Below are 26,152 nucleotides of genomic sequence, written 5' to 3'. Positions count from 1 at the left end.
CATCAGCCATCAGCCAAGCTTGGGATGATGATTGGATATACTAGTGTTAAGCCCCCAAATCCCTAAACGACGTCATTGTTAAATATAGGCTATAGAGGCTGTGCAGATCGCCGTTGTAAATGTAATCATAATACCAATTATGCATTTGCACTGTTTCGCAGGATACAGCTTATTATTGTATTTTAATCGATTGCAGTCTTTCTGGGTAATGGACAAGAATGATACATACAAATAATACATACAGCAGAAAAGTCTCAACTCTCACGTCTCTATTATTTCTTTTCTTTTAGAAACAATACCCCACCATGTCTCTCAACGAAGAAACCATCCGCGCAGCTGTCTACTCTGGGTCTATCGACCTCTTCGCTACCCTTCTCTCTAAAGACCCTACAATTATCAATTATCAATTCGACAGACGTGGTACACCGCTCGCATTAGCATGTCAGAGTCAACAACCGGTCAACTTCCTTGAGTTTCTACTTAAGCAAGGCGCTGATCCAAACCAAGACCCCGACGTTGCACCATTTCCGTTGGCTTCTGTGGCAGCCTTCTACAGCGACACCAGAGCGGCAGCACTTTTACTGGAGCATGGCGCGAAGTTAGAAAATACGGGAGCGCTTGCAGCCGCTGCAGGAAGAGGGAACGAAACTATGGTGCGATATCTACTTGAGCATGGTGCGCAGCAGGATAAGGACGTTGTAGAAGGTAGAATTCCTGAGTTGGCGCTGCATATTGCAGCGCGCAAAGGATACGTTGGAATAGTAAAGATGCTGCTGGAGCATGGCGCGGAGATAGAAAAAAGAGACGCTGAAGGTCGAACGGCCCTCGAAGCTGTGAGAAAGGCTGAAGAGAAAGATGGGAGTGATTTGAGTGAGGTCCGGAGCCTCCTATCCAAGCAGTAATTGGAAAGGAGTTCTAGTTAGGTTATCGTCTTAATATTAGATTAATCGAAGCATGGTCAATTTTCATAGCTAGCATACGGGAATATTCGATTAATTAGAAGAATTTACTATGGAAGGTATCTGTTAAGTACCGCAATACTTTGAGAGATTATTATTATCTAGCTCTATAGCTTCTTAAGACTATTATTTGCTATGTCCTCAAGTGCGAGAAGGACACAGTGATTTACCTTCTAAAATCTAAGTAATTCGATTGGACATGCCCTTGTCAAAAGTAATCCACTGTGTCCTTCTGGCACTTGAAGACATAGTACAATGCTGGGTTTCATTATGGGACCATTGTCTTAACACTTAACAAAACCTGTTTGTCTGGTGTTTAATTCTTGGTATGAAGCATCCTACTTTATTTCTTGGGCTAACAAACACCAAAATAAACATTGTAGCTTTGTAACATTTATGACTGTACTCTCGAATGATCGACAGGTGTAATCCTTCCGGGGGCCATTGAGTCTAGACTAAAAAAAGAATTATGGTATGTAGGTAGCATTAGGTAAGAGCTGAAGCTATGTAGGGTGGCAGGGTAGCTCCACGCCAATAATATGCGCTACATGTACTCTAGAGATCCTTCTATTAATACCTTTTAAACAAAACATCACATCTAGTAACCTATCGCGAGAAGCGTTACTATGACGTCGAAAGGAAGTGGCTAGAGGATCTAATGTGAAAGATGAGGCTATGTTTCTTATAAGCTGAGTGGAATAAGGATCAGTAACTATTGTAGTGACATGATGCTAAGATTGAGTTAATAATAGAGTTACGTACGATATAGAAAGAAAAGGCTACTCATCAACAGCATGAAGCTTTTGTATAAATTGAGATGCTTTTCCACCTTCAATACTTATTATCTGCATCATTCTACACACACCAACAACAAGAACAGTCTTATATCTACAATACCCTCGAAGTCTATCACACTTCATATCTCTTAGCAACCCAACAACTCAACAACTCATTTACTTTCAACTTTCAACTTTCAACATGGTCCAACTCGCCCAAGTCGCACTTATCTTCACCACAGCTCTTGCTGGCTTTACCACTGCTAAAAGCTGCAACACTGGAGGCATCTACTGCGGTACCTATCTTCTTAAAAGAGGTAAGCCATACTTAACCAGCTTTAAACAGACAAGTTCCTAGAGCAACCAAAAAGCAAATGCAATACTAATAATGAGTGTCACAGGTGACTACATTAATAAGATCATCACCAACCTCCGTGCCAACAACATGCCAACGGACGACAACACCATCCAGCAATCTCTATGGAGCTGCCTTGAGCACGGCGATATTCAATTCAAGGAGATGTGCACCAGGGGTTGCGTCGGCGGCGATAAAAATGACGACTATTGCACCGGATCCCCCGACGCTGGAGGCGAGAAGAGGGGCGAGCCCGTTTTCTGGGAGGCTTAAGTCTTACACGATTTGAGTCGATGGGCAGATCATTTGGAGATAACGTCCCATCACTTTCTATATTTCATTCTTCCGCACCTGTAAACTACCTATGTAAAAGATAGAATTGGATCATGTTATAACAATATATCACAGGCTTCCCTGACTGATAATATTCCCTGCATTGATTGTGTATAGTCTTACTTGATAAAATTTGGTATGAACTTATACTTAATGATAGCCATGACTTAAATTATTCGTTTAACTAGAGCTGCATTTATGAGTTACCTCCAGATAACTATCAATTCTATTAATTGGCTATTCAATGGAACCTATTCATGCTCTGGTGCGCTTAGTTTATCCAAGAGACTAATTTTAGTCCGTAATTAATGTCTATGCTAGCATATATTCTAATTTAGGTACATATGTTCAATTAATTCCTTGTTTCTGCATCTCGGCTCATATTGTATAGGATCATTCCTATCTCGTGATCTCTCAAAATCTCACCTTAGGGTTCCATCCAGCTTTTTGCACTCTCACAAGAAGAAATAAGAAGAAACCGATAGTAGTCATAGTTGCTGCCCATACTTGTGCACCTACGAACTTACCGCCATTAGCTGCTTGGATAGCGCCTCCAATTGGCGGTCCTGTCAAGGCAGCAAATGAAGAAATGCTAAAAGCCATCCCGAGTCGCGTTCCAACCGTGTCAAGTCTTTTGGTAATACTGGCTAAGAAACCAATAAAATTAGTACCAAGAAATTGTAGGTGATTCAACCACGTCCAAAGTCCAGTTGGCAACTCCCAATAGAGAGGTACTTCGAAACTCTGACGCGTGAAGTAGGATGACAAGAGGAAGAAATAGGGCTCAAAGTTACTTACTGACGGCGGTAGCTATTAGGCATTGGAAACTACCAGCACATATACCATAGAAGCAGGCGAAGACATATAAGCCAGGTACATTATCCACCGCAAGCCAACAGAACGCCACGATCGCCCATGCGAGTGTAACAGGAACCATGACGTTAATTGGACCAACTCGATCAGCAATTATTGGTGGTATAACTCGGAAGATGATTCCTGCTCCGTTAATAAGGATGACCATGATCGAAGCGGTTGAATATGAGAGGCCAAGAGCTTCTCTGCCAAATGAGGCAATCTAGATCAATATGTCAGCAGAAAAGGTTTGCTTTGGGGCATCCAATACTTTACGGGAAACTCACGTAATAGAAAGAGAAATAGTTAGCCATCATCAGTGAGAAAATGCCAGCTACGACACCATTGTACGCAGAATCGCGAAAAGCCGCAAAATCGATTATGGGCCCGGATCGCCTAGGAGGTAGACGTGGACGCATGAATACGAGCACGATGGAAAGACAACCGAGGTTGATAAAAGCCAGTACTCTTGTTGTCCAAGCGAATCCTAGCGTCGGAATCAACTGCCTGACAACAACCGGATAAATAATACCACCAGCTGAGTTTCCCGTTGTCGCCAGTCCGACTGCAAGGGCACGCCTCTTCTTAAAATACGTCGCGACAAGGGCAAGAGACGGTGTGAAAAAGATCCCTGCCCCTATGCCCGTCAGTACGCCTTGAGTCAGCATCAGAGACCAATACTGAGTTGAGATGCTCATTAAGAAGATGCCGAGCACTTGGATCACGGCGCCGACCAAGAAAGTCGGAATGAATAGACCGGCGTCTAGGAGACGTCCGGAGAAAACGCTGATCACCAAGCAAAACCATATTTGCACGGACCCAATCCAAGATATAGTTGATGGAGACTGCGGTAGCGTTGATGTGTAGTAAGTCTGGAAGCTACCAAAGGAGTTGACCCATCCCCAAGTTGTGAAGATAACAAGCCATCCCACTGTGTTCAGTTAGTGAAGTCATCTTTGCTATATCCTGAAATCTGCATACTTGCGACTTGCACCCATGCCGTTGTACCACCATCAGGGGGAGGAGGTGGTTCTGGCCATGACCTCGTAGTAAGGTGCGAGGCCGCGTGCGTGAGTACATTGCTGGCGGTTCTTCTTAGATCTAAGGAGATCCTCGTGCGCTTATCTTTCGTTTCAGTTCTTTGCGCAGCCTCAATATCATCTTTAATTCCATGTTGCTGAGCGAGATGAACATTATCGTGGGAAGACGTATTTGAAGTGATCTCTTCTGGAGCTGTGGCCAATACTGGATGTTGTTTTTCATCAAGTTGGTCGCTATGTTCTTGGCTAGCCATTGTTGCGGTTTAGAATGAATGGTACTAAAATAGAACAAGTTAAGAAAAAACTTACTTTGAACAGCCAATTAGTAGGTCAGATAAATGAAGATAAATCATATGAAGAGCACGAGAAATAGCACATGTTGCTGCAATAATCGGCTTGATGCTCCGTGTTCGGCCTCATTGGACATGTTATTATCAAAAAGAGCTTAATAATAGGCTTGAAGAGCTTAATAATAGGCTCTTTAAGCCTATAGGGACCCCAACGGCTTCGATACTAACCCACCAACATACACCGCCGAATGCCGCTCCGAAATGTCTCCTTTTGTGGAGCCGATGTAGGAATCCGGGGCGAGGGAACCGACCGGAGCGGCTCCATATGATCGTCGCAGGGGGTCCATATAATCATTACCTTTCATTGGTCAGAGACGGTCAATCGGGTTGTTTCCATTGTATGTATTTGTACACTCCTGTTTTTTCCCCCTTTGCTCGAATCAATATACTAATGGATCTTTTATACGAGCAACCCCTGATTTTATAATGTTATTCATAATTAGATCATATTACTTCTACCCATCGTTGACTGTATCAGACTTATTGGTTTAGAGAGTTTATTTACATTATAGGTGGTACCTTATAAAGGTTCTTATCAAGGCGTGGTTCGCGCATTAAAAATTTTATAACAGAGCAAAAGAAAAGAAAAATTTTGTGTGCACTTTCGTAGCCTACTTCAGGCATTGATATGGCAGTTGCTATTAGGAAAAGACTTAGGTATATTTGTTATTATTTTTGATCAATTGAACTATCGTTGTTGAAACCCCATAATTTCCATGGTTGGATTAACAGGAAACGCTTTTCCTTATTCAGAGGCAGGAGTTCTGCTTTGGGGATAGTTAATTATCAGCAAGGAAGTAGACTAGTTGGTTATGATTCTGATGTGCCTGCCCAAGAGGATTTCGATAAAGCTGCCTGGAGTAAACGAGGGTGAGCATTCCATTTTGACTGTGGGAAGATACACGAGTCAGCAGATGGATCTAAGTTCAATGGCTATGGATTTGTGGGATGGGGCGATATGGAGTTCAACGATATCATAGAATATTGGTGCCGCCTCGTCACGGAATATGGTAATCGTACGCTTACAGACGAGCAAGACAGGTTTCCAGCTCTTTCTGCGCTTGCTAGGTCCATATCTGATAAGTTCCCAGACCAATACTTGGCTGGCTTATGGAAATCAGATTTACATAGGGGCCTTGGACACCTTATGCGTGGACCGGCCTCAAAACTTATCTCAAAAGATTAGAGGGAGGGTATATCGCGCCTACTTGGAGCTGGGCACATCGTCCTAATAGTCTTGTTTGGGTAAGCGGGTTCAAACCAGACAATCCCTTTTCGCCTGAATTTGAACTTGGGGACGCTATAGTCGTCACGGAGAATTTGAATTCATACGGACGCGTGTCAAGCGCAACTCTCCAACTTCATACCAAAGCTTTCCAATTTCCCCTTAGCAAGGGTGAAGGGAAGATAATAAAAGCGCTAAATTCTGAGTTGCGATGGCTCCAGATGAATTTTCACTACACGCTGTTATCAGAAAAAGATGAATATATTGCTTCCCTCCACTTAGATTTGCTTACATATGGCATGGAGGGGGTTCCGGAAGATCCGATGGATCAGTTGTGGATGGTCTTGACCTCGTCTAGTAGCATCGACAAACTATTCTATCATTGGAGTCCAGCAGAAGACAAGTACCTATGTAACTGATCCGGAGATGATAATCGGTCTCTTGGTATTACCAAATGGGAGAGAGGGTGAATTCATCAAAGTCGGTTTATGGTATCCTGAAACCCGAGGACTAGGCGGGAGGAAGTTTTGGAATGGTATCTAAAAGCGCATGATTAAACTTGTTTAGAATGTCTCTACATATACGCTTTACGGGAAAATAACCACGTCGTGTAGAAGGACTTGACACACATAGGTAGCACTCCAATATCTTGGAGTGGTCCCGTCATACTCAGACAATATATTTGTGGCTTATAAGATTATTCATTTAGTGTCTCTCGGTCTTTAACAGCTCTTATCTAATGACTTGACCTTTGTAATAGCATCTTTCTAATCAGGTGGCTAGAGACTGTTACGTTTCAAAAACAACCGGACTTCCTAGAACCTACAAGCCAAATCCGAGTGACATTCTTCTCGCACGTACAGACCTTTTTCGCAGAGGGCTATGAGGCTTCAACGTGACAGGGGTCTAAAGTCTTGCTTGAATATTGTTGACCCCGCTTCAAACGCGTCAGACGGAACATATCTAAGGTGAGGGAGTATATGGGCTGAAAGGAATGCTGAAGAGTAAAAGCAAGAAGTAGGTATCTGTGTTTAATAACGCGCGGGTTGGTTGAAAGAGCGGGTGCACCCCGGAATACCTAACACATTATAATCATCTGCTGGCTGAGACCACAACGCCTGAATCCTTCAAGTTCGGCAATAATTCCCAAAGTAGGGAAGGATTTCGCGTCTAGCGCCTCTTCAAGCCGCGATGAACACGCTATTACTTGGGTACTCAATTTAAAATAGAAATAAACTTACCGCTTAGCGATCGCTCGTAACTGAGAAGTAGACTTGACACTTGCTTCCAATATTGCCAATTGGTGTCTTAAGACTTAATGTGTAGAGTTTTGAGTTGCTAACGTTTCTTTCTGACCACAATATTATTTTCTTCTTTTTATAGCTTGCGGCTGAAGTCAATATTTTATGAACTGGCTGTGTCTCGGAGGAACATCAAGTGCATGTGCACTTCTACAACCTATCAAAACGCAATGGAACCATTGCTATCACTACACAGGGTAGAGTCTCAAGGGTTAAGAAATCATACGCTGCACCTACTCGTGAAGTATGCGCAGGGGCAAATTCTAGACGTGCTTGGTAGAGAATTACCTTCCTCTTGTTGGTATGCGTAGGTGTAAATTCAGTGTCGTCTCGGCTCGAAAGTCGGGTTCGTTGGTTCGAGGTTCGGGTCGGAAACGGGAACTGGTTTTGAACACCCCTGGCAAATGGTTTTGTAAGGTTTCATCGACCTATTTTCGGTAATCCATGTGGCATTCCCCACGAGGCTATAGGAATCGTTTCCTTGCTCGGGACCCCAAAATATGTGCCAATTTCTTATCTGTAACTAACACTCAAAACCCCGCCCCGTTTACACATATGCAGGGTGCCGTGGAAGTCATAGTCGAGTTTCCTCTTCCGGATCAACCCACGAGGCTCCCCGAGACTTTGCTCATCGGGGGGATGAGGAACTTGGGATAAATATGAATGAGGGCAATCCCGTGAGAGTGTACGTGATCGTGTTTCCTTCGTCATAGCAATTATACCCCCATATCTCCTATCACTTCCGTATCAACAACATGTTCGTGAAGCCGCTCCTCATGTTTGGCTGGGCTGCGGCCTTTAGCTCTGTATCAGCCTCCATTTCACCATCAGATGTTCTAGTCGACGTGCGAGAAGCACCAGGCTCTTCATCCGCAGATACCCTTCGTGCCCTTCGACGGTCCCTTGAGGAAATAAAACTTCAAGGGAGAGATACGGTACTAAAGAACAGCACAGCTTTAAGCAAAAGTTGGAATGGCGCAACCCTACTTAGCATGTGAGCAGAACTGTAGCTTTCGAGCTACTTGATTATATCACTTCGTTACCTAACCTTCAGTCCAGTGCTGCCCAGACAAACACCGAAAATAATGCCACGATAAGTGGTGGGGTAGACATAATATGTACAACATGTTATATCAAGGGAAACGCCACGGCGGAATTTAGCATTGATGGAGACTTCAATGTGACAGAAGCACTTAAGAACTTCACAAGCGAAGTTGGAGACGGAATCTTAAATACTACTAACCAAGTCATCGACTATATCGAAGATTACTTTCCAACTGTTTTCCACAACCTCGAAGACGGCATAGACCTAGACGACTTTGACTTCCCTCCGATAAATATATCTTTCAATGTCGACGTCCCAGATATCCCTGAGTGCCGCCTCCAGTTCAAGTTTGATGACTTAGAGTTATATATGCTCATCGATACAGTGCTATCGGCTGGTGCAACCTACAACCTGAATCTTTACTCGTCAAAGACACCCATCGGAATCTCGGCAAGTAACGACTTATTTATAGGCGTTGTTTTCTCCGTCGACTTGATCCTGAGTGTAGACACCGAGATCGACATTAGCAGCGGGATTCACATCAAGTTAGAAGATGGTGTTGGCCTTGATATGGCTTTGTTTGGACAAAATGTCTCAAGCATCACTTTGTAAGCAAATCGCCCCTTTCCACTTTAAGCCAGCTCGGCAGTGCTAATTCCAAAATTTTAGTAATGGAGCCAACTTTGAATTCCTCCCAGTAACAGTTGAAAGTGCAGGAGGTCTTCTCAAGGCTGTCCTTCGTATTGGAGTGAATGCAGGATTTGAACTCTCGACTCCTTCTGTGGTGATTCCCAGCTCCTCGTTTACGACGAAGGCGAGCGCTGGTGTAGGTGTTAGTGTGTGGGCTAATATCGCCGAGTTTGCAACAAACATTACCGCAGCTCCGGAAGGTGACGATGAAGACTGTTCGTTGAAGGTTGAACAGTCGTACCAGTTCGGTCTTGGCGCTGCTGCTGGTGCTACGCTTGCTATCGGAGTAGAGACATGGGGACCAGCTCCTAACGTAAGTTGCCATCTATTTTATTCCATTCAGACCAACCAAAACAGCTTAAAACTTAGAATATACTAACCTAAAGCAATATTGTAGACAAATATCCCTATCTACACGACGACAATAGCCGATATTTGTGCCGTCCAGGGTCGCACTCAAACCACCACTGCTTCTATTCCTGCAATCAGCGCTAGAGCTGATGAAGAACTAGAAACGACTACGCTTAGTAAAAAGGTTACCTATACCGGCGTAGGCTGCCTGACTACAGGCTTGGTCAACTGTCCGCCAGCTTTGCAAACTACTACGAAAGTGACGAGTACTTTGACACACATCACAGCGGTGCCTTCGGATTCAGAAGCTACATTCCCCGAGACTACCGGGGCTAGCGCTGCTACTCTTGTCCCCTTCGGCACCAATGCGAAGAGCGTTGAAGCAACGACTGGATCCCCTGTGTCTTATGTGGCGCCTCCGCCAACTTCTTCAGGAGATCCTACTGTTTCCAGCGAGCACCCGCTCGGTGAAGTTGACGGTGTTGATAAGAGAATCATCATCGGAGTTTGCGTTGGGGTTGGTGTGCCCCTGATCGCGGCAATCATTGCTGGTATCTTGTAAGTTTCCATATTGGTTGAATCCGCTCCAACACCCTATTCGAATATAGTAAATCGTGATCTTCCTTGGAATATATGCTAATAATCATCGACAGCTTCTGCCAGAAACGAAGGAGATATACAGCAGTAACCCAACCCTACAAGGGAGCTGGATATTAGTAAAAGAGAGAACCGAATTACGGATATAATGGGCGTTTAGGGATCACGACATGACGAGGAATTTGATGGTTATTTGAAGTTAGGGTGTCGGTGTTTAGGCATGTATCAAGATATCCTGTTAGAAAGTTATTAAATATCAAATATTATTCTTATGATGCCAGGCTTTTATGCAAACACATTTAACCGAGCTAAGTAGTGTAAATCTGAGATTCGGCTCTTGAGTCGATTGAATTTGCTCTCTTTAGTATTTAAGTAATACGGAGCTACACTGTGTATTTAGATCCTCGTAAGGATCATCTAATGAAATCCTTCGCGTCGAGACCCTGAATCTTGACTCAACCCCTTAATAATTTACTAAGATCTTTGGGTTGCGCTGATATCTTACAAGCCCATTAAGCTTTTGTTAAGGCTCAATGTCTCTTGTTGATTTTCTGGTACTGGTCTCGTAGGGGCTTTGAGAGCATCGGGATTTGATTTAGACCTTTTATATAGGTAGGCACAATAACTTATAATGGCCACAATGAAGTATTCACTGTCGAAGAGCTTACCTCGCTCACAAGTGAGGTTGCCTATCCGAGTCTGGAGGTGAATCGACCACCAGGAGGAGCGATCAAATTTTTTACAATACCACCAAATAAGTATAATCATTAAATCGGCTGTGGATATTGGATATTGGGCAAGTTTTGGGCATATATGAAAACGTCCTGTGTTATATTCAACCCGCTCCCCGTCCCCTTTCTAAAATGGTATTGAAACTTCATTAGTAAGGTATACAGTAGCTAGTAAGTATGGTGACCCTATCATTTCGACTCAGTCGAAAAAGAACGGTGAAGATTCTAGAATTATGGGATTCCCAAGCTGACATGGAATACTTATTAGACTACTGATGACGTCCTCTTAGAAGAAATATACGGTGGTCTAAAACTCGTCGGAGTGAACCTCACGACTAATACGGTATTAAAGACAATCGTCTTCCCGGGCATTGTCGCATACGGGGACAGCTATCTAAACAACGTACGCCTTGACCTTCGTTCTAACTTATCTGATTCTCCAGGTGAAGGATTTACGTATATTACAGATAGCAGTACCTTCGGCCACAACGCCCTCATCATCGTAGACTTCGGCTCAGGGGAGAGCTGGAGACGTCTTGGACTGACGAAGTCGATACATGTACAGCGCCCCGACAGCCAAGCTTCGTGGACGAGGAGATGTTAGTGAACTCCTCGCCCAGTAGTCTGTGATGAATAACGGACAGAAAGGTGTGAGCGACAGCCTTGAGACTCATAGCAATGGCCTGATATATGCTAGTAATAACGAGGAGAATGCCATTAATGTGTTCGACCCTAGTAATGAAACGACCTTGACGTTCTTACAATTCTGCGAATCAACTGGGTGGGTAGATACGAGTAAGCGTTAAGACTAGCCCCTTCGCTTTAGAATCTTCGCTCTAACTAGGCGGCAGTATCAATTGCGGCGGATGGATATAGGTAGGTACTTATACTTCACGGTCAACCAGCTCAACTTCGCTGCGGCTACGTATCCTGACCTAGATATGAGAGTGATTCCTTTTGTGCTCTTCAAGGCCAAGCTTCCTAATAGTGGTTCTAAGGTATCATCTCGTTGATGCCGTTAATGTAAAAAGATGTAAAATTGTACACAGTGATACTATGATGTAATAGATAACGTGTTATAGGGGTTTGAATATAGGGGTTTAAAGCTTGGACGGTGGTATAAGCTTTTACTTACCCCTATTTTCTACCCCTATTTTCTACCCCTATTTATATAGTAGGCTGGCTATCGTTGCGATTTGTGACATCAGTAACAATCGAAATCTTGGTAGCGGGGTGAGTGAAGGTGGGATACACCTAGGTATGCAGCTACCTAGGTATATTATAAGGCCGGAGAGGTTATATTAGAATTGTTGAAAGTGAATTGGTGGAAGTGAGGGGTTTAAGGCTATTAAGCGATTAACCAACCCCATTGTAACCCCACTACCTAGGAGGTACCGAGGAGCTTCAACCCCCTCAAATTGTGGCAGGTCTGCAAGTGTGGCTGGTAGGCCAGGTTTTCTTAGGTACATACGTTAGGTATTTTCCACTAGAAAGCCCCTGGAAGCCTCACTCGGAACTCGCCTGACCGGGGCAGGTGTCTTCTAGGTCGCCGAGACAACTTGGAATGACCCGCAATTTTTTCCCGAGGGAGCGCCATATTCTGACCGATACTTTATCTCTTCTGTTCTATCTTCACTAGTTATCAGCAGGTAATCAAACATCATTCGATCGCTGTCGCTGTTACGCTGTTGCTTGCGCCATTGCTTTTGACAAGCTCGGTTCCTCGGCTGACATCGTCGCTCGCAGTCGAATTTTTCGAGTATTGTTAAATCCTTTTTTGCTATTGGGTGCACACCTTCAGAAACATCGCCAGCTATCAAACATCCTGCAAGTCGATCTTCAACCCCCGCCAAAATCTTCAAGCGCTGTCCACGATGTCGGGAACCATGAGAGGTACACCTAGTCGCGGCGGGAACCGAACCCCTGCCCCGACATTTGGGCCTGGCAGTCCCGCCAATTCCAATATCCCAAGACCCGTCAACGAAGGTCATCCTCACCCCGCTCCGAGCGAAGTCGCCTCTGGTGTCAGCGCAAGCAGGCAGAAGCAAAGCAAGCGCGATGAGGTATGAGTATCGCGTTTCCGTTACAATGGTATGGAAGCTGACCCCTTGTACTAGGCCATCAGGCGAAAGCTGGAGAACGACCTCTCCAAGAAGAAGCATCACATCACGGGCCGGGCCCGGCACTCGCGCAAAGCCCCTCCTGGAACCGTCCTCGCCCTGAAGCCGAGCCCTGCCCTCCAGATCAAGCCCGGTACTACTGTCTCCGAAGCCGCGCAGCTAATGGCCGCCAAGAGGGAGGACTGCGTGTTGGTGACGGACGAGGATGACCGAATCGCCGGTATCTTTACGGCTAAGGACCTCGCTTTCCGAGTCGTCGGTGCCGGCCATAAGGCTAGCAGTATCACCATTGCGGAGATTATGACGAAGAACCCTTTATGCGCGCGCACTGATACCAGCGCTACCGAGGCCTTGGATCTCATGGTTCGCAAGGGGTTTAGACATCTGCCTGTTATGGATGAGAACCAGGACATCTCTGGTATTCTCGACATTACGAAATGCTTCTACGATGCCATGGAAAAGCTGGAACGGGCCTATGCATCTTCAACAAAGCTCTATGCCGCTTTGGAAGGTGTCCAGTCGGAACTAGGAACCAGCCAGCCTCAGCAGATCATCCAGTATGTCGAAGCTCTTCGCTCCAAGATGTCCGGCCCGACCTTAGAGAGCGTTCTAAATGGGATGCCACCCACTACCGTCAGCGTTAGAACGACCGTGAAGGAGGCGGCGATGATGATGAAGGAAAACCACACGACTGCCGTGTTAGTTCAAGACCAAGGTCAGATTACGGGTATCTTCACGAGCAAGGATGTGGTTCTACGAGTCATCGCCCCCGGTTTGGATCCGTCGACATGCAGCGTTGTCCGCGTCATGACGCCTCATCCCGACTTTGCGCCCATGGATATGACCATCCAGGCTGCTTTGCGAAAGATGCATGGTTAGTTTCTGGCCAACTAAAGATAATGACATACAGGTGGATATGAGCTAACATAGTATGCAGATGGCCATTACCTTAACCTCCCGGTTATGAATGACCAGGGCGAGATAGTGGGCATGGTTGACGTGCTCAAGTTGACTTATGCGACACTTGAGCAGATCAATACTATGGGAACATCGGGCGACAATGAAGGCCCCGCCTGGAACAAATTCTGGCTCTCGCTCGATAATGAGACTGAATCTATGGTTTCTGGCGATGGTAGCCATCATCATGGTACTATGGCGTCGCGGTCGGTTCTGTCTCCTGATGTCAACCGTGAGCGTTCGTACGACCCTGTTGCGCCTGGCGATAGTGCTTCGCACGTAGGCATGGAGTCGTCGCCGATCCACTCTGCGGTAGCCCACCAAACCCCTGCGGATACCCCCTTTGCATTCAAGTTCAAGGCCCCAAGCGGTCGCGTACACCGAATACAAGTCATCGCGAATGAAGGTATCGCGCAATTCGTTGAGCACGTGGCCGCGAAGCTTGGCAGCGAAGTGGAGGCCATTGGGGGTATTCCAGAAGTGGAAGATGGTAACCTGAGTACTGGTGGCTTTGCCCTGAGCTACTTAGACGACGAGGGCGACACGGTTAGCATTACGACCGACCAAGATCTCCTCGAGGCAATCCTGCTAGCTCGCCATCATCATCACGAGAAAGTTGATCTGTTTGTGTATGATCCTGAGAAGCCACCAGTTACGGTTACTGCTCCTCAACCTGATCCTATCGCTACACCGGCTCCTAGTTCGGCCCCTTCGGAACTGCGTCGTAGACGTACCGTGGTAGAAGATGATGACGAGGACGAGGATAGTGAAGAGGAAGACTATGCGACTATTAGACGTCGTAGGAGGGCCCCCACACACTCGGAGCCCGACCAGGTTATCGCCGGCGTGCCTAACGAGCTGTTACTACCCGGCGCCATTGTTACTCTGGCTGTTGTCATCATTGGCGTTTTCACCATTTCGAAAGCTACTAGCCGGTAAGAAGTTGCGTTTTTGTAAGTTGGAGCATTGTTATTTGGAGTTTTTTGCGATTGCAGAATCGTTGAAGTTCGAGAGGGAAATTTAGATTTCTGAATCCTCATGATGCATAGATTAATAACTCATGCCTCTCTTGATTACTCTAAGTTATTTTTAATATTTGGGATATTGTGATTGTAATTCTTTTTTTTATATTGTAATTACTTTTCGTTTATTTGCGCCTTGTTAATAGTGCTATCTCTATCCTAATTCCTAAGTTCTAATCCTTAAGCCACCGACGGAGGTTAAGATGTGAGAGATCGAAAATTGTACTTAGGTACATGTTAGAAAGCGAGGTACGAAGGTACGAAGTTAGGTACTTCAAGCAATTTTCAATTGAGTTCAGCCCGATAACGATAACGATACGGCACGGGAATACGTAGCGCCTGATAAGATCCTTGTCTAAGCTCCACCAAGGCATTGAACTTGAATCAATTCCACCAGAAAAAAGTCATGATAGAGGCATGAGACCATATTAGACGACAGCAATTGTCGCAGCTATGATTGTAAGAGATATGGGTGTCCGCCATGCTAGGAAGGCATTGGCCGCCCCTCTGCGCCAGGCCTGTCTTCGCGCCCTTTCTACGCAACCGACTTCGACAGGAGTACCCGATCTCACAGAACCGACCCTCCAGTCTCCCAATGCCAACCCGCAACCCCCCTCCATATTCAACTCGAAGATCCGCGCCCCCTCGCGCCGGAAGAAGCCCGTCGCTCCCGATACCACCGTTGCGGACTACAAGATGGCGCAGGAACTAAAGTCCCAGATCGGCAAGGTGGGCACCAAAGTGCAGCGCACGTACAGACCGGCAGACGTCTTCTTGCACCCCCCCGGACCAAAAGACGTCACGCTGGAGCTTCTCATGGCGTCGCAGGCGCACATGGGACACCACGCGTCGCTGTGGAATCCGGCCAACGCGCGGTACATCTACGGCATCCGGCAGGGCATCCACATCATCTCGCTGGAAGAGACGGCGGCGCATCTGCGGCGCGCAGCACGTGTAGTAGAAGAAGTCGCGTACCGCGGGGGCCTAATCCTGTTCGTAGGCACGCGGCCCGGACAGACGCAAATCGTAACGCAGGCGGCCCGGTTGGCACGCGCGTGCCACCTCTTTACGAAATGGACGCCCGGGTCTATTACCAACTCCGAGGTCATTCTTAACGGCATGCCCATCCAGATGGTGGACGAGCACGACGAGCCTGTCGAGGGGTTCAACCGCCATCTCAATGAGCGACGACCACTAATCCCGGATTTGGTCGTGTGTCTGAACCCCATAGAGAACTATGTCCTGCTGCACGAGTGCGCGCTGGTTAATGTGCCCACGATTGGCGTTATTGATACGAATGCGGAGCCCACGTGGGTTACGTACGCTATTCCGGCGAATGATGACAGGTAAGAAAAGCCGTGCAATGACCATTTATAAGAGGTGAAACTAATACGCGTGCTACATAGTCTGAGATGCTTAGCCGTCATCGGCAGCGTGCTAGGACGGGCCGGCGAGACGGGCCACGAGCGGCGTATCCGTGACGCGAAGAGAGGCATAGTAGCGTGGAATACTCCCTTAGATGTCGCCAAGTTCATGTGGCAGGAGAGGGCGAGAGCTGAGTACGAGTCCGCTGCGGCTGCCGAAGCGGCGCGGGGACGTGCTTACCTTTCCGAGGAGGACGAGGCTGGCTTTGATACTGGGTTCCAGCAGAGTCATTCGACCGGGGCGAGGTCAAATCCGGGACTGGATTGAGCCACTTGAAGAAAGGGACTCGGGGCTGACGTATGTGTAAACTGCTGTATTAGGTAAATGCACATGTATAAATAAAAAGGAGGGACAAGAAATCCCCTGAATGAACTCATGCTTCGTCTTGAATGTTTGGTATCATTAAGTTTAACCTAGGTCTACGTTCTTCTCATTCCGGCCCGTTAAAAACGACATTGTAGATACTGCTCCGTTTGGCGGTATTACTGGTCCCTATGTCCCCTATTGCGCACTCTTCTCCTGCTGCGCTGGTAGTTGACTTATCACGGGGATCAATTTCCCCCTCTCGCCTGGTGCCGGGATCATTTATTATACCAGCGTCAATATCCATCTCGGAGTCATCGCCCTGCTCGATTAACATATCTAGGTCCCGGTCCACAGCGTCTTGATCCTCGGGATGATCGTCCCCACCGTGCAATGGATGCGTTGTATGGTGATGTACCTCGCCATCAACACTGTCGGCATCGTGTAGCAGTGCCTGGAAGGAGTCTGGATGGTGATGGGAATGATGGTGTGTCTGCATATGAAAAGGTTCATGAAGGGCGGCGGAATGGGTATCTTGGGGGTTGTAAGGCTCATGCCCTGGTAATGATGTACCTGGGGCATGCGGACTAGAGTGTACAACCGTGTCATTAGGATGGAATGAGTTGAACGCATGAGGATGATGATGATGATGATGGTGATGACTTTCTGGTTGATGGTGGTGCGCAGACTGGGATATAATCTGCGGGTCTATGGGGTGATACATATTCGTAGCTTCGTGTAGTGAAGCGAGAGTAGCAGCAGAATCGTGATGGAGCTGAGTCTGTAGAAGATGATGATGGGGTTGTAACGCAGCATTTGATAATGACTGCATGGGTGGATTTAACAAGGACGTGATATCACTTGGGCGAGCATATGGATGTTGAGGGCCAACCAAAGTTGGAAGTTCGCTGTGTGTGGGTGCTGGTAGCTCGAGGGCCCTGTCAGTCGCATCAACGCTTCCGGAGCCAGGAGATAATACAGGAGACAACATTGACGATATGGGACTAACACCGATAGTGGCATTGTCCGAGTTTACATTGAGACGCCTAGTAGGGTTCTGAATGGAAGGTGTTTTGCTCGCTTCTTTGCATTGTTCACACGTCCTAATTACATCCGAAACAGTTTCCTTGATGCGACTCCAGTGATACTTCTCAGCAATAGTCGCCGTAGTCTTGTTAATGCCGGCGTGACCGCCGACCTCGTGAAGGCGACGCGAAATATCCATCTGGCGTATGGGGTCGCTAATGACTTCCTTATCCTTAAGCATCAATACGTCGTTGTCGAGTAGCTTATAGTGCGTCGCGGCGCTCCGGAGCCTGCTTTTTTCGGCGCGGTCAGATCCATTCGGGTAGCGCCCGTATTTGAGGTAGAACTTGATTTTGTCGAAACGCTCTTCACTCACGAGAAGGGGTTCGCCGTTGCCCTCGCCGGCACCAGGCCCAAGGTCCCTCCCGTAGATGATGGCGTCGATTAGCCGATCCGGGTACGACTTAAGGTTGCCACATCCCTTAACACGTCCGATGCGTTTGAAACCGAGCGCATCCCAAATCTTACACGAGGCCACGTTCGTCTCGTAGACTAGGTTGAACACCGAGTATGTATAACCGAGCTTTGGCGCCCAATCTAAGTAACTTTCGCCCATAAGACGGCCCACGCCGCGGTTGCGGGAGGCGTCCGTCACGAGAAAACCGCCGTTGCACACATGGCTGCTTCGGCCTGGGTAATTAGGCTTGATATAGAAGCTTCCGAGACATTCTCTTGACCAGTCCTTACCCTCGACCACGTCGGCGGCACTCTCGATCTGACCGAGAAGCATAATTCCAGCAAAATTCTGGAACCAGTAAGCAGAGAACTTCTCAAGGGGCATAGGGTCGATCATGGGATAGGTATCCCCGCCCTCGATCTCCTTTGCGAATTGGTCCGAGAGGTAGATTAGCAACGAAGGGGGTACTTGATTGCGGGAAGCAAAAGGCACGACGGTTGCAATGGTTTGGCGATCTCGTAATGTCACCTGGCGAGGGAGGACATTTGGTGGTAGCTCCGGCTTGTTGGGGTCCGGATAAGGGGCTTGCCCGGTGACACGGTAGATGGTTGGACTTGACGGATCATCCATAATTGCCGGCATCTTGTCTCCGAATCCGTGGTCCCGTTATGTGCTGAAAGAATTGCGTCACTTAACCTAAACATGTTACCTATCAACAATACGTACTTATTAAACACATCGTAAGACCTATCCTGTTTCTTTCATCATCTCCCTTTTCGTCTCCTTTCCACAACCACTAACACAATCCCGTGTACATCCTCAAACAGACAGGTGAATCATTTCTTCTCGAATCATCGTGACTCGAATCAAGCGTATAATGGCCATCTTACCGAAATTAAAAATGACTGGTTAGTTTCTGGAACGCCGCTCAACGCTGTGTTACCGTTGCCACACAGTACCCCTCGATGTCGATTAAGGGGGGTTAAAGGGGGATTGGTCAGGGATTGTAAGGCGTGTGGTTGGCGATGATGAACTGTGCGTCGGGAAGGGAAATTCGTAGACGTGAATATTTTGGAACGCAGCACTAAATGAAAGCGCTACGGTAGAAGCTCGGAGAGTTGTATTTGGCTTAGATGAATACTTTTCACATGTAAGCAATTATCAGCGTTGCAATTTTGGTTATGAAGATATAAAATTAGCCCGAACCCGTGAACACCAAGAGGGAAACACTGAATAAGACCACATTTCGGGGTGCATTGATCTGATATCTTAATATTAATTTCCACCAATACGTAAATAGCAGAGGAAAAAGGGGGTAGGCTCTGGTACCCGTTACCTGAGGTTAGATTTAGGCTGTCAAACCGATTTCAGGAACATTCTTCATTAGACGGTCTTTTATTTATTCGTGCGGTAAATATTCCTACATCATCTATGGAATAAAGCACCCGCACGTAGCTTTTCAGGTATCATAGGTACATTATCGCGCCCCTAATGCATCGTCGACCCTAATATATGTTTACCGTCGCGGCATACCCCTTCCTCGTCCTCTTATCGCCCTCTGTGCTGCTCCTGGCGGCAGCGGCTGGCCCGGCGCCTGCGGTTGGGCACTTTCTTCGTTCCGGATGGTCTCATCTACACCTAGGATCAAGCAACTGGCCTCAGTAGCTGACTGTATGGCATTAATCTTGACAAGAGCTGGTTCCCAGACGAACCGTTCCATCATGTCAGCAACACCCTCGTTCACGAAATCGACGCCAGCCCAGACACCGCCTCTGCGGTGCTCCACGCGTAGTCTATTTAAGATATCGGTTGCGTCAAAGCCAGCGTTATCGCATAGTTGGCGGGGAATAACCTCAAGAGCTTTAGCGAAAGACTTGATGATGCCCTGTTGCTTATGCGGAACATCTTTGTCCGCGAAACGATGTAAGTATGCGGATATCTCCATCTCGCAGGCACCGCCACCACCAACGATCATGTGGTTTTTGATGGCGCGCTTCACGATCATGATGGCATCGTGCAAGGACCGCTCGACCTCGGCGATAAATTGTTCAGCACCGCCGCGAAGGACTAGAGTGCATGTCTTGGCCTCTGGGCAGTCTTCGAAGAAGTTGAAGCGCTCACCGCCGATCTGGCGTTCATCGAAGGAACCACACGTGCCTAAGTGGTGGGATTGAATATCGGAGCAGGTTGATTGTATGGTAGCGCCAGTGGCTTGAACTACTCGTTCCATATCTTCGGAAGCGACACGGCCAGCACAGAATATGTCCCGATCAGCAAAGTACTGTGTTGCCAGATCTCCGATAGGTAGTTTAGAGAGCACCACTTTGGCGCCTGTTTGGTAAACGGCTTCCAGTTTCTTGTAGATGATCTGCCACTCGGCGTCGACGATTGCTTGGTACTCTGAAACTTGCTCGACTCGTACTTCGGCGTTGTCCTTCTCAGCCTTCAACTCCAGCTCGACGTTCAGACAGACGATCTTGGGTTTCTTGAAAGACTTGGGCTGCTGCTCAAAACCAGCATACGAGAATGTCTTCTTGAAAGCTACTCCGTTGACGAACAGGGAGTCAGTAAGGGAACCGCCGGGGATCTTCTTGATACCAATAAGCTTCTCGTTTAAGTCGTCCTGGTCTAGCGATAGGACAGCATCCACAACCACTACAGTACTGTTAGCTTTGGTATGCGTAAGGGGTTTGGATTCGAAGAACACATACTCTTCGTAAAAAAGGGAGTATCCTTCTTGATCAGCTTGCTCGTCATAGCCGTGGCCGCTAGTTTCGCTAGGGTATCCCGCCTGGTAGACTCGTCTGTCCTCACCGCAATCTCTTTGATCTTGTTGACCGCCATCGTCGAAGCCTTCCGTAAACCCTTGATGATTATTTGGGAGCTAACACCTTGCTCAACGTGTTCCTTGACTTCCTTGAGTATCTCGCCAGCAAGAACGACTACAGATGTCGTTCCGTCACCGACTTCAGCATCTTGTGATCTTGCGATATCGACGAGGATTCGGGCAGCAGGGTGTACAATATCGAGGAGCTACAGGGTTTTAGTGGCTTGATTAAAAAAAGGAAAGGAATATCAATGAATCGAACCTTCATCACTGTTGCGCCATCGTTGGTAATAGTCTGCCTTCCATTTTCGTCCACCATTAATAAATCACCACCGTAGGGTCCCAGAGTCGACTTGATGGTCGCTTGAACGGCTTGGCAGGCATTTATATTTGATATTATCTGACCTTTTCCCTGAGAAGTATCGGTCCCTACGTCTAAAGTTAGTCTAGGGACGGCCTTCATTCACAGATCGAGGGGTAGCTCCTGGTCCTCACCTTCTTTCAGGACGATGATAGTGGGGGTTTGACCTCCGAAAGACATTTTGGCGGAGTGTATATGGCGAGTGAAGGAAGCAGTTTAAAAAGAGGTAAAATTTGGTCGAGGGAGTTGGGGAAGTTTATTCGCCTCGAAAATCGCCAACACTTGACCCTCGATAACTTTCCGTTAGGTGGGAGAGCTTTAGGAGCTTCAAAAAATTGTTGCAGCCTCGCGGGGTGGGTCACATACAGCACGGGCCATGATAACCCCGGTATGTGGATATCGTTAACCCCTCATTAGCAATCAACACCCACACTGCCTGACTGCCCTGACTTTCCCAATAAAGCATACAGCCTAAATTTTAATTGGTTAACCATCAACTAAGCACCTAACAAACCTAACAATATAAGGCGATAAGGGGTCTGTTAACACGACGCAACGTTGGCAACCGTGTTGGTATAATTATACTATTTTTTGAGTCTCAGCAAACAGGTTAACAGTACAATTATTTGATAATCCGAGGTACATCTCATTAAGTTGTAATCACTAACGCCGTCAGTGGCGAGACTTGCGCAGCATTACACCTTCATAAACAAACGTAAATGAATCCCACTTTTCCGAAAACTCCTCGCCCGAAAGGGTCAATAAGTCATCCAGTAGTGAAGAATACTGACCAAAGTCGTTATCACACTCCTCACTGTCCCAAAACACATAGACGTGTTGACAGGTTTGACACCCGCTGAATTCGTTCTCATAGAATCTATGCTTATTCTTCCTTGCTAAATCATGAATTGGAGGGAGAGATCCCCTATACGTGACCGAGACGACCTCTATTATCGAGATATTAGTTATCATGTGCTCTCGGTATTAGAAGAACTAGCTATATCAGTCATTATTTAAAGGAGAGGAAGCCATACTAAGTTGTTTTATAAGCCCATATTGATTTGGATTCAATGATTCCGTGAATTTCAGCACGTCGAAATCGAAATCGGACCGGTCAACGACGTCAATTACGAAGATGTCGGATTGAAAGTTGACGTAGACGTATCCACACGGTACACCAGTGAAGTTCGAGTCTATAGGAGTTATAGGAGATATACTGCCTTCACTTTGCACGTCTTCGGCGTCTTCGGCATCTTCATCACCGCCTAAGAATGTCGATTCCCTAAAAGATCGAAAAACGGGCAGCTGGACTGGATACATATCCAAATATATTTTTCGAGCCAAGAAGCTGATTTGTAGAGCCGGTGAGGTAAGAAATCGTGTCGGTAAAATTTGCTTTTTGTAATTGTCCATAAGTATGAGGCGATTTTTATTTGCGTCCAAGATGTACTCTCGCCATATTTCGACTTGAACCTCAGCAGGTAGATTAAGGAAAGCAGGGAAAGACATTGCCGCTAAGAACCTTGAATCTAAAAGGGGTTAGGAAAGGAAACAAGGTGTGCTTATAGCGTGGGCCGAGTAAAATCTTATATTCGAGGCCTTTTTTACTTGCTGGCGTTCTCTTCTACACAGGGGATTTCGATTTGGAGACTATCTTCATCGGTGTTTTGTGCTTGAGGTGGAGTCCTAAAAAAGAGATCTGAGATGTAAGAGGTAAGTACCTAAACTGTACTAAAAACCTAAGAGGTAGGTATCGTACCTTCCATCTTGCCGGTACTTTGGTTGGGGGTAATTACATACCTTGTAACTCGTATGTACTTAATAGAGGTACTGTCATCATCTCGCAGTCAGGCTTACGACTTCCTGGTTCGAAAATATGATGCATTTAACTATAGTTGCGCGTTTCACTCTTGAGTGACGCAGCATGGCTTCCAACAAAGTATCCAGGGGGTAATGATCTAGTCGACACAATATTAAGCCTTGATCACGAAGATGTCAAGAGTTTCACCATCTCTAAAAGCGGGCAATCTGTGAATCCAACAATAATTATTTCAGGATGCTCTAGTTAAACAGACCTAACCCGGGTTAATCGGTCCATTTTGTCCACTATTATATCAAATATCCTTGCTCAGTCGACAGTGACTTGTTCGAGTATTACAAGATACCTCCAGGCATACTATTGAGCCATTCATAATTATTGACGTCAAAATTGAAGTTACTAATATCGAACCCCACGTCTCCTATGGATTCCTCGGAAAACTTGTCCAATACTTCACCTATGGAGATTGATTGATCCAGATGACCTCCAGCAGTGGCGCCTAGACCTCCTGAATCATTCGACCCTTGAAGTATCTTCGAGGATAAGATTTCTAGAGCGGCTACGCAACGGCGTGCCGAAATGCCAAAATGCTCATGCGATCTAAGACTCGACATTGCCATATTCCAATGTCCAGATATACTAGAATGTGCAAAGATTTCAACACGGAGTTCTGCGGCCAGGAGGATAGTAGCTGCGGTATATATGTAATAGACCCCGTACCACCATGCCGGCAGCAACGTGATACCGCGACTAACACTTTCGTGCTCACTTATAATAGAAATTATCTTTTGAGCGCTGACCCGTTCGTCTATAGTTGAGTCATTTGTCATTTCCTGGTTCTATATCCTTTCTTTTCTTTTGTTTTTTTCCGTTTCCTTGGTTAGGCTAATAGAGGATACACACGTTCAAGCAGATAAATAGCAAACGTAGATGCATCCAGTAAAAATTTAATTCTATATCTTGCGCCGAGGTTTTAAAATATGATGACAAAATGAGTAAAATATGAATACGAAGTAAATAAACAACTCCCTAAAATGCTTAATGAAGAACCGCTAGCCCCTGAGAATTTCTACCGGCCAACTCCTCGACACTGAATCTCTGAAGAAACTTCGCTTTTCCTTGGCCACCAGAAATATCCAAAACAACAACAGCAGCGCCGGTAGTCTGATTTCCAGGGGATAGGACATAGAGAAAGTTACCAGCCGCCGCGAGGTCGATGAAGCCCGCGTCACCCGTGTGGGATAGGTCAATCTGGGAAATGATACTGGCGTCCTTGGCGCTCATCTCAACGATGCGAGGCAGAGCAACATCTGTAACGAAGACACTCTTGGTAGCGGGGGCATAGGCAGACCAGCATGTCGCCTTCTGGTCGCTAAGGGCTTGCTTGCCAACAGTAGTTACGCCTCCAGTTGCCTGGTCAAGGCTGAATACCGCCGCTCCGAAAGAGGCGTCAGTAGAGAAGAAAGTGTTGGTTCCGGGGATGGCCTGGGATCCAAACAAGACAGCAGTGCCCTCGGGAGTCGTGCGAGTGTCGTGCGGACAATCCGAATTAATCTCGGAAACGGGTAGCGTAGAGATGAATCCCGTCTTGTTCGTCGCAGGGTCGCCCTTGACGATGGTAATGAGCGTTGACTCGTCATCGGAGAACAAGACTTGGGAGACGGTGTTTGTTGGGCCGACGGGCGGGTTCGATTGTCCGAGGTCGAAGGATAGCACGGACTTGAACGAGTATAGACCTCCATCATGGAACGGAGCGCAGGAGACACCGGCTTGTGTGGCCGTGGTCGCAGCACACAAGATGTTATTCTTGGCCGATACGGCGACGGTATTCGGGAAAGGCTTTTGGATATAGGTTGCACCCTCGCTAATGAATGATAGTTGGGTCGGGTCGCTGTCGGAGATTGTCATTGGGGTCACAGATCCACTGAATGCGTTGACGGCGAAGATGACCTGTTATTAATTAGCTTTCATCTTGAAGAATAGTGTATAAGTTAAGCCCACATTTCCAGATATGGTGATGGAAGACTGGCTCACGAGCGCGTCCGGCGCAGCAGGCTGTTTCATAGCATTTAGGGTGTTAGACCCAACTCCATTCACTGAGGTCTTCTTCCCGGCCTTCAGAGTGCCATCCGGTTGAATAGGTAAAGCTATAATCGAATTGTCGGCGTCGTTGGATAGGAAGTACACAGCTTTTCCAGTGGTTGGGACAGCCGGTTTACAAGAGGAAGGTCGGTTGATAGCATGGCCAGCAATGCCTTCAGCCAGCATCAAAGTCGTGAGGAAGTTTGCCTTCATGGTGAAGAAGTGGAAAGTTAAGAGAGTGGATGAGCAGTGAAAGGTTTCGTTTGGATCTCGAGGTAATATTACTGTAGGAAAGAAAATGTGATATTAGTAGAGCTGCTTGGTCTTGATAGAATCTGATGATATTCATATTTGATAGGGATTGGATATCTTAGTTATATACACATCTTAACTAAACCACGTTGTCGCCCATGCCAATGATACGATACTCTGGGGATCAAAGATTGGAATCTAGATTTCCCGTTTAGGAAATCCCACTATAAGATTTGAGGCTGCAAATTAGCCAGGCATTGTGTAGCACCTATGATCCGTCACAGGGGTTAGACGGGGACTAATCTCGAACTACATATTGCTTGTTTTCCTACAGGTGTATCCAATCGCATACAGAGATGGTTTCATTCTAATATGGATACCCCTGCGAAGGATTCATCAGCAAAACCAGGGGCTGAGCAGATTTCAGCCTAGGTACTCTTTGGAATCTTTGCGTTTTCCTAATTTAGCCCGTGGATCTGTCAGTTCGTGGAGTAAAAATGGGCCACAGAGATGAGATTAACTACCTCTTTTACTATTTGGACATCATCATGTCCCCACTTTGATCAGGTATGTCTTAACGTCCATGAAGGGTACCTATGTAAGGTAAATGATGGTTAATCGGTACAGGTTTAGTCTAAACCTGATTATAACTATTCGGTAATAAGGAGTAGATATAGCCTCGTCTTGCATAGCGACTTCACGGATGCAAGGGGTAAAAGGCCTAGGTGGGATGTCTTTGTGGGATAGGCTATTAATACATAAGTCTGGATCTACCTTCGATAATTATTATTCAGTCGCAATGAAGCTTACCTCATGCTGCAAATTAACTCTATAATCTATAACAACCCATTGCAACTAGCTTATTAATATCTCTGCGCCTTTAGAAATAATTATAA

At 46.6% G+C, this 26,152-nt stretch overlaps 10 protein-coding genes across 10 annotated transcripts; 6 read left to right on the top strand and 4 right to left on the bottom strand.

The window, feature by feature from the left end:
• The first annotated feature begins 104 nt into the window (after positions 1 to 104).
• On the top strand, positions 105 to 1,045 carry F4817DRAFT_351271 (ankyrin repeat-containing domain protein). The gene has a single exon (XM_049305058.1). It carries the CDS (start codon positions 306 to 308, stop codon positions 900 to 902), a length of 597 nt encoding a protein of 198 aa, XP_049154777.1. The 5' UTR covers positions 105 to 305; the 3' UTR covers positions 903 to 1,045.
• A 768-nt stretch (positions 1,046 to 1,813) lies between these two features.
• On the top strand, positions 1,814 to 2,467 carry F4817DRAFT_351270 (uncharacterized protein). The gene is made up of 2 exons (XM_049305057.1): positions 1,814 to 2,052; positions 2,137 to 2,467. Exons 1-2 carry the CDS (start codon positions 1,938 to 1,940, stop codon positions 2,361 to 2,363), a joined length of 342 nt encoding a protein of 113 aa, XP_049154776.1. The 5' UTR covers positions 1,814 to 1,937; the 3' UTR covers positions 2,364 to 2,467.
• Positions 2,468 to 2,698: 231 nt separating this feature from the next.
• On the bottom strand, positions 2,699 to 4,634 carry F4817DRAFT_351269 (MFS general substrate transporter). Its single transcript, XM_049305056.1, has 4 exons — positions 4,257 to 4,634; positions 3,563 to 4,206; positions 3,222 to 3,498; positions 2,699 to 3,070 (listed from the first exon to the last, which is right to left on the bottom strand). Exons 1-4 carry the CDS (start codon positions 4,567 to 4,569, stop codon positions 2,838 to 2,840), a joined length of 1,467 nt encoding a protein of 488 aa, XP_049154775.1. The 5' UTR covers positions 4,570 to 4,634; the 3' UTR covers positions 2,699 to 2,837.
• A 3,312-nt stretch (positions 4,635 to 7,946) lies between these two features.
• On the top strand, positions 7,947 to 9,994 carry F4817DRAFT_361826 (uncharacterized protein; the record flags this gene model as incomplete). Its single annotated transcript, XM_049306455.1, has 5 exons — positions 7,947 to 8,185; positions 8,251 to 8,844; positions 8,906 to 9,239; positions 9,324 to 9,835; positions 9,931 to 9,994. The coding sequence occupies 5 exons, from the start codon at positions 7,947 to 7,949 to the stop codon at positions 9,992 to 9,994; spliced, it is 1,743 nt and encodes a 580-aa protein (XP_049154774.1).
• Positions 9,995 to 11,157: 1,163 nt separating this feature from the next.
• Positions 11,158 to 11,500, top strand: F4817DRAFT_351265 (uncharacterized protein). Its single transcript, XM_049305055.1, has one exon. It carries the CDS (start codon positions 11,235 to 11,237, stop codon positions 11,409 to 11,411), a length of 177 nt encoding a protein of 58 aa, XP_049154773.1. The 5' UTR covers positions 11,158 to 11,234; the 3' UTR covers positions 11,412 to 11,500.
• Positions 11,501 to 12,124: 624 nt separating this feature from the next.
• Positions 12,125 to 14,881, top strand: F4817DRAFT_351264 (CBS-domain-containing protein). Its single transcript, XM_049305054.1, has 3 exons — positions 12,125 to 12,668; positions 12,723 to 13,599; positions 13,663 to 14,881. The coding sequence occupies exons 1-3, from the start codon at positions 12,480 to 12,482 to the stop codon at positions 14,619 to 14,621; spliced, it is 2,025 nt and encodes a 674-aa protein (XP_049154772.1). The 5' UTR covers positions 12,125 to 12,479; the 3' UTR covers positions 14,622 to 14,881.
• Positions 14,882 to 15,041: 160 nt separating this feature from the next.
• On the top strand, positions 15,042 to 16,505 carry F4817DRAFT_351261 (ribosomal protein S2). Its single transcript, XM_049305053.1, has 2 exons — positions 15,042 to 16,050; positions 16,111 to 16,505. The coding sequence occupies exons 1-2, from the start codon at positions 15,158 to 15,160 to the stop codon at positions 16,394 to 16,396; spliced, it is 1,179 nt and encodes a 392-aa protein (XP_049154771.1). The 5' UTR covers positions 15,042 to 15,157; the 3' UTR covers positions 16,397 to 16,505.
• Positions 16,506 to 19,206: 2,701 nt separating this feature from the next.
• F4817DRAFT_351256 (T-complex protein 1 subunit eta) lies at positions 19,207 to 21,498 on the bottom strand. Its single transcript, XM_049305052.1, has 4 exons — positions 21,238 to 21,498; positions 21,005 to 21,171; positions 20,627 to 20,948; positions 19,207 to 20,570 (listed from the first exon to the last, which is right to left on the bottom strand). The coding sequence occupies exons 1-4, from the start codon at positions 21,281 to 21,283 to the stop codon at positions 19,432 to 19,434; spliced, it is 1,674 nt and encodes a 557-aa protein (XP_049154770.1). The 5' UTR covers positions 21,284 to 21,498; the 3' UTR covers positions 19,207 to 19,431.
• A 114-nt stretch (positions 21,499 to 21,612) lies between these two features.
• Positions 21,613 to 22,612, bottom strand: F4817DRAFT_368834 (uncharacterized protein; the record flags this gene model as incomplete). Its single annotated transcript, XM_049307283.1, has 2 exons — positions 21,613 to 22,050; positions 22,138 to 22,612. 2 exons carry the CDS (start codon positions 22,610 to 22,612, stop codon positions 21,776 to 21,778), a joined length of 750 nt encoding a protein of 249 aa, XP_049154769.1. The 3' UTR covers positions 21,613 to 21,775.
• Positions 22,613 to 23,863: 1,251 nt separating this feature from the next.
• F4817DRAFT_351254 (uncharacterized protein) lies at positions 23,864 to 25,344 on the bottom strand. The gene is made up of 2 exons (XM_049305051.1): positions 24,924 to 25,344; positions 23,864 to 24,872 (listed from the first exon to the last, which is right to left on the bottom strand). Exons 1-2 carry the CDS (start codon positions 25,215 to 25,217, stop codon positions 23,961 to 23,963), a joined length of 1,206 nt encoding a protein of 401 aa, XP_049154768.1. The 5' UTR covers positions 25,218 to 25,344; the 3' UTR covers positions 23,864 to 23,960.
• Between the last annotated feature and the right edge of the window lie 808 nt (positions 25,345 to 26,152).

Source organism: Daldinia loculata (genome assembly GCF_022478755.1).
Source record: "Daldinia loculata strain CBS 113971 unplaced genomic scaffold F4817scaffold_75, whole genome shotgun sequence".
NCBI classification, from domain to species: domain Eukaryota; kingdom Fungi; phylum Ascomycota; class Sordariomycetes; order Xylariales; family Hypoxylaceae; genus Daldinia; species Daldinia loculata.
Note: the sequence above shows the minus strand (reverse complement) of the source record. Positions and strands in the feature narration are given on the sequence as shown.

What these genes read in the sequence shown, in the direction of transcription:
- F4817DRAFT_351261 (XM_049305053.1), top strand. Translation starts at nt 15,158, where the DNA reads ATGATTGTAAGAGATATGGGTGTCCGCCATGCTAGGAAGGCATTGGCC. An exon ending in ATTCCGGCGAATGATGACAG is followed by an intron (nt 16,051 to 16,110) that starts GTAAGAAAAGCC and finishes CGTGCTACATAG; the next exon opens with TCTGAGATGCTTAGCCGTCA.
- F4817DRAFT_351270 (XM_049305057.1), top strand. Translation starts at nt 1,938, where the DNA reads ATGGTCCAACTCGCCCAAGTCGCACTTATCTTCACCACAGCTCTTGCT. An exon ending in TACCTATCTTCTTAAAAGAG is followed by an intron (nt 2,053 to 2,136) that starts GTAAGCCATACT and finishes TGAGTGTCACAG; the next exon opens with GTGACTACATTAATAAGATC.
- F4817DRAFT_351264 (XM_049305054.1), top strand. Translation starts at nt 12,480, where the DNA reads ATGTCGGGAACCATGAGAGGTACACCTAGTCGCGGCGGGAACCGAACC. An exon ending in AGCAAAGCAAGCGCGATGAG is followed by an intron (nt 12,669 to 12,722) that starts GTATGAGTATCG and finishes CCCTTGTACTAG; the next exon opens with GCCATCAGGCGAAAGCTGGA. An exon ending in TGCTTTGCGAAAGATGCATG is followed by an intron (nt 13,600 to 13,662) that starts GTTAGTTTCTGG and finishes CATAGTATGCAG; the next exon opens with ATGGCCATTACCTTAACCTC.
- F4817DRAFT_351265 (XM_049305055.1), top strand. Translation starts at nt 11,235, where the DNA reads ATGAATAACGGACAGAAAGGTGTGAGCGACAGCCTTGAGACTCATAGC.
- F4817DRAFT_351256 (XM_049305052.1), bottom strand. Translation starts at nt 21,283, where the DNA reads ATGTCTTTCGGAGGTCAAACCCCCACTATCATCGTCCTGAAAGAAG. An exon ending in TATCATCGTCCTGAAAGAAG is followed by an intron (nt 21,172 to 21,237) that starts GTGAGGACCAGG and finishes CTTTAGACGTAG; the next exon opens with GGACCGATACTTCTCAGGGA. An exon ending in ATGGCGCAACAGTGATGAAG is followed by an intron (nt 20,949 to 21,004) that starts GTTCGATTCATT and finishes AAAACCCTGTAG; the next exon opens with CTCCTCGATATTGTACACCC.
- F4817DRAFT_351269 (XM_049305056.1), bottom strand. Translation starts at nt 4,569, where the DNA reads ATGGCTAGCCAAGAACATAGCGACCAACTTGATGAAAAACAACATCCA. An exon ending in GGCATGGGTGCAAGTCGCAA is followed by an intron (nt 4,207 to 4,256) that starts GTATGCAGATTT and finishes AACTGAACACAG; the next exon opens with TGGGATGGCTTGTTATCTTC. An exon ending in CCTAATAGCTACCGCCGTCA is followed by an intron (nt 3,071 to 3,221) that starts GTAAGTAACTTT and finishes TTGGTTTCTTAG; the next exon opens with CCAGTATTACCAAAAGACTT.
- F4817DRAFT_351254 (XM_049305051.1), bottom strand. Translation starts at nt 25,217, where the DNA reads ATGAAGGCAAACTTCCTCACGACTTTGATGCTGGCTGAAGGCATTGCT. An exon ending in CCATCACCATATCTGGAAAT is followed by an intron (nt 24,873 to 24,923) that starts GTGGGCTTAACT and finishes AATTAATAACAG; the next exon opens with GTCATCTTCGCCGTCAACGC.
- F4817DRAFT_351271 (XM_049305058.1), top strand. Translation starts at nt 306, where the DNA reads ATGTCTCTCAACGAAGAAACCATCCGCGCAGCTGTCTACTCTGGGTCT.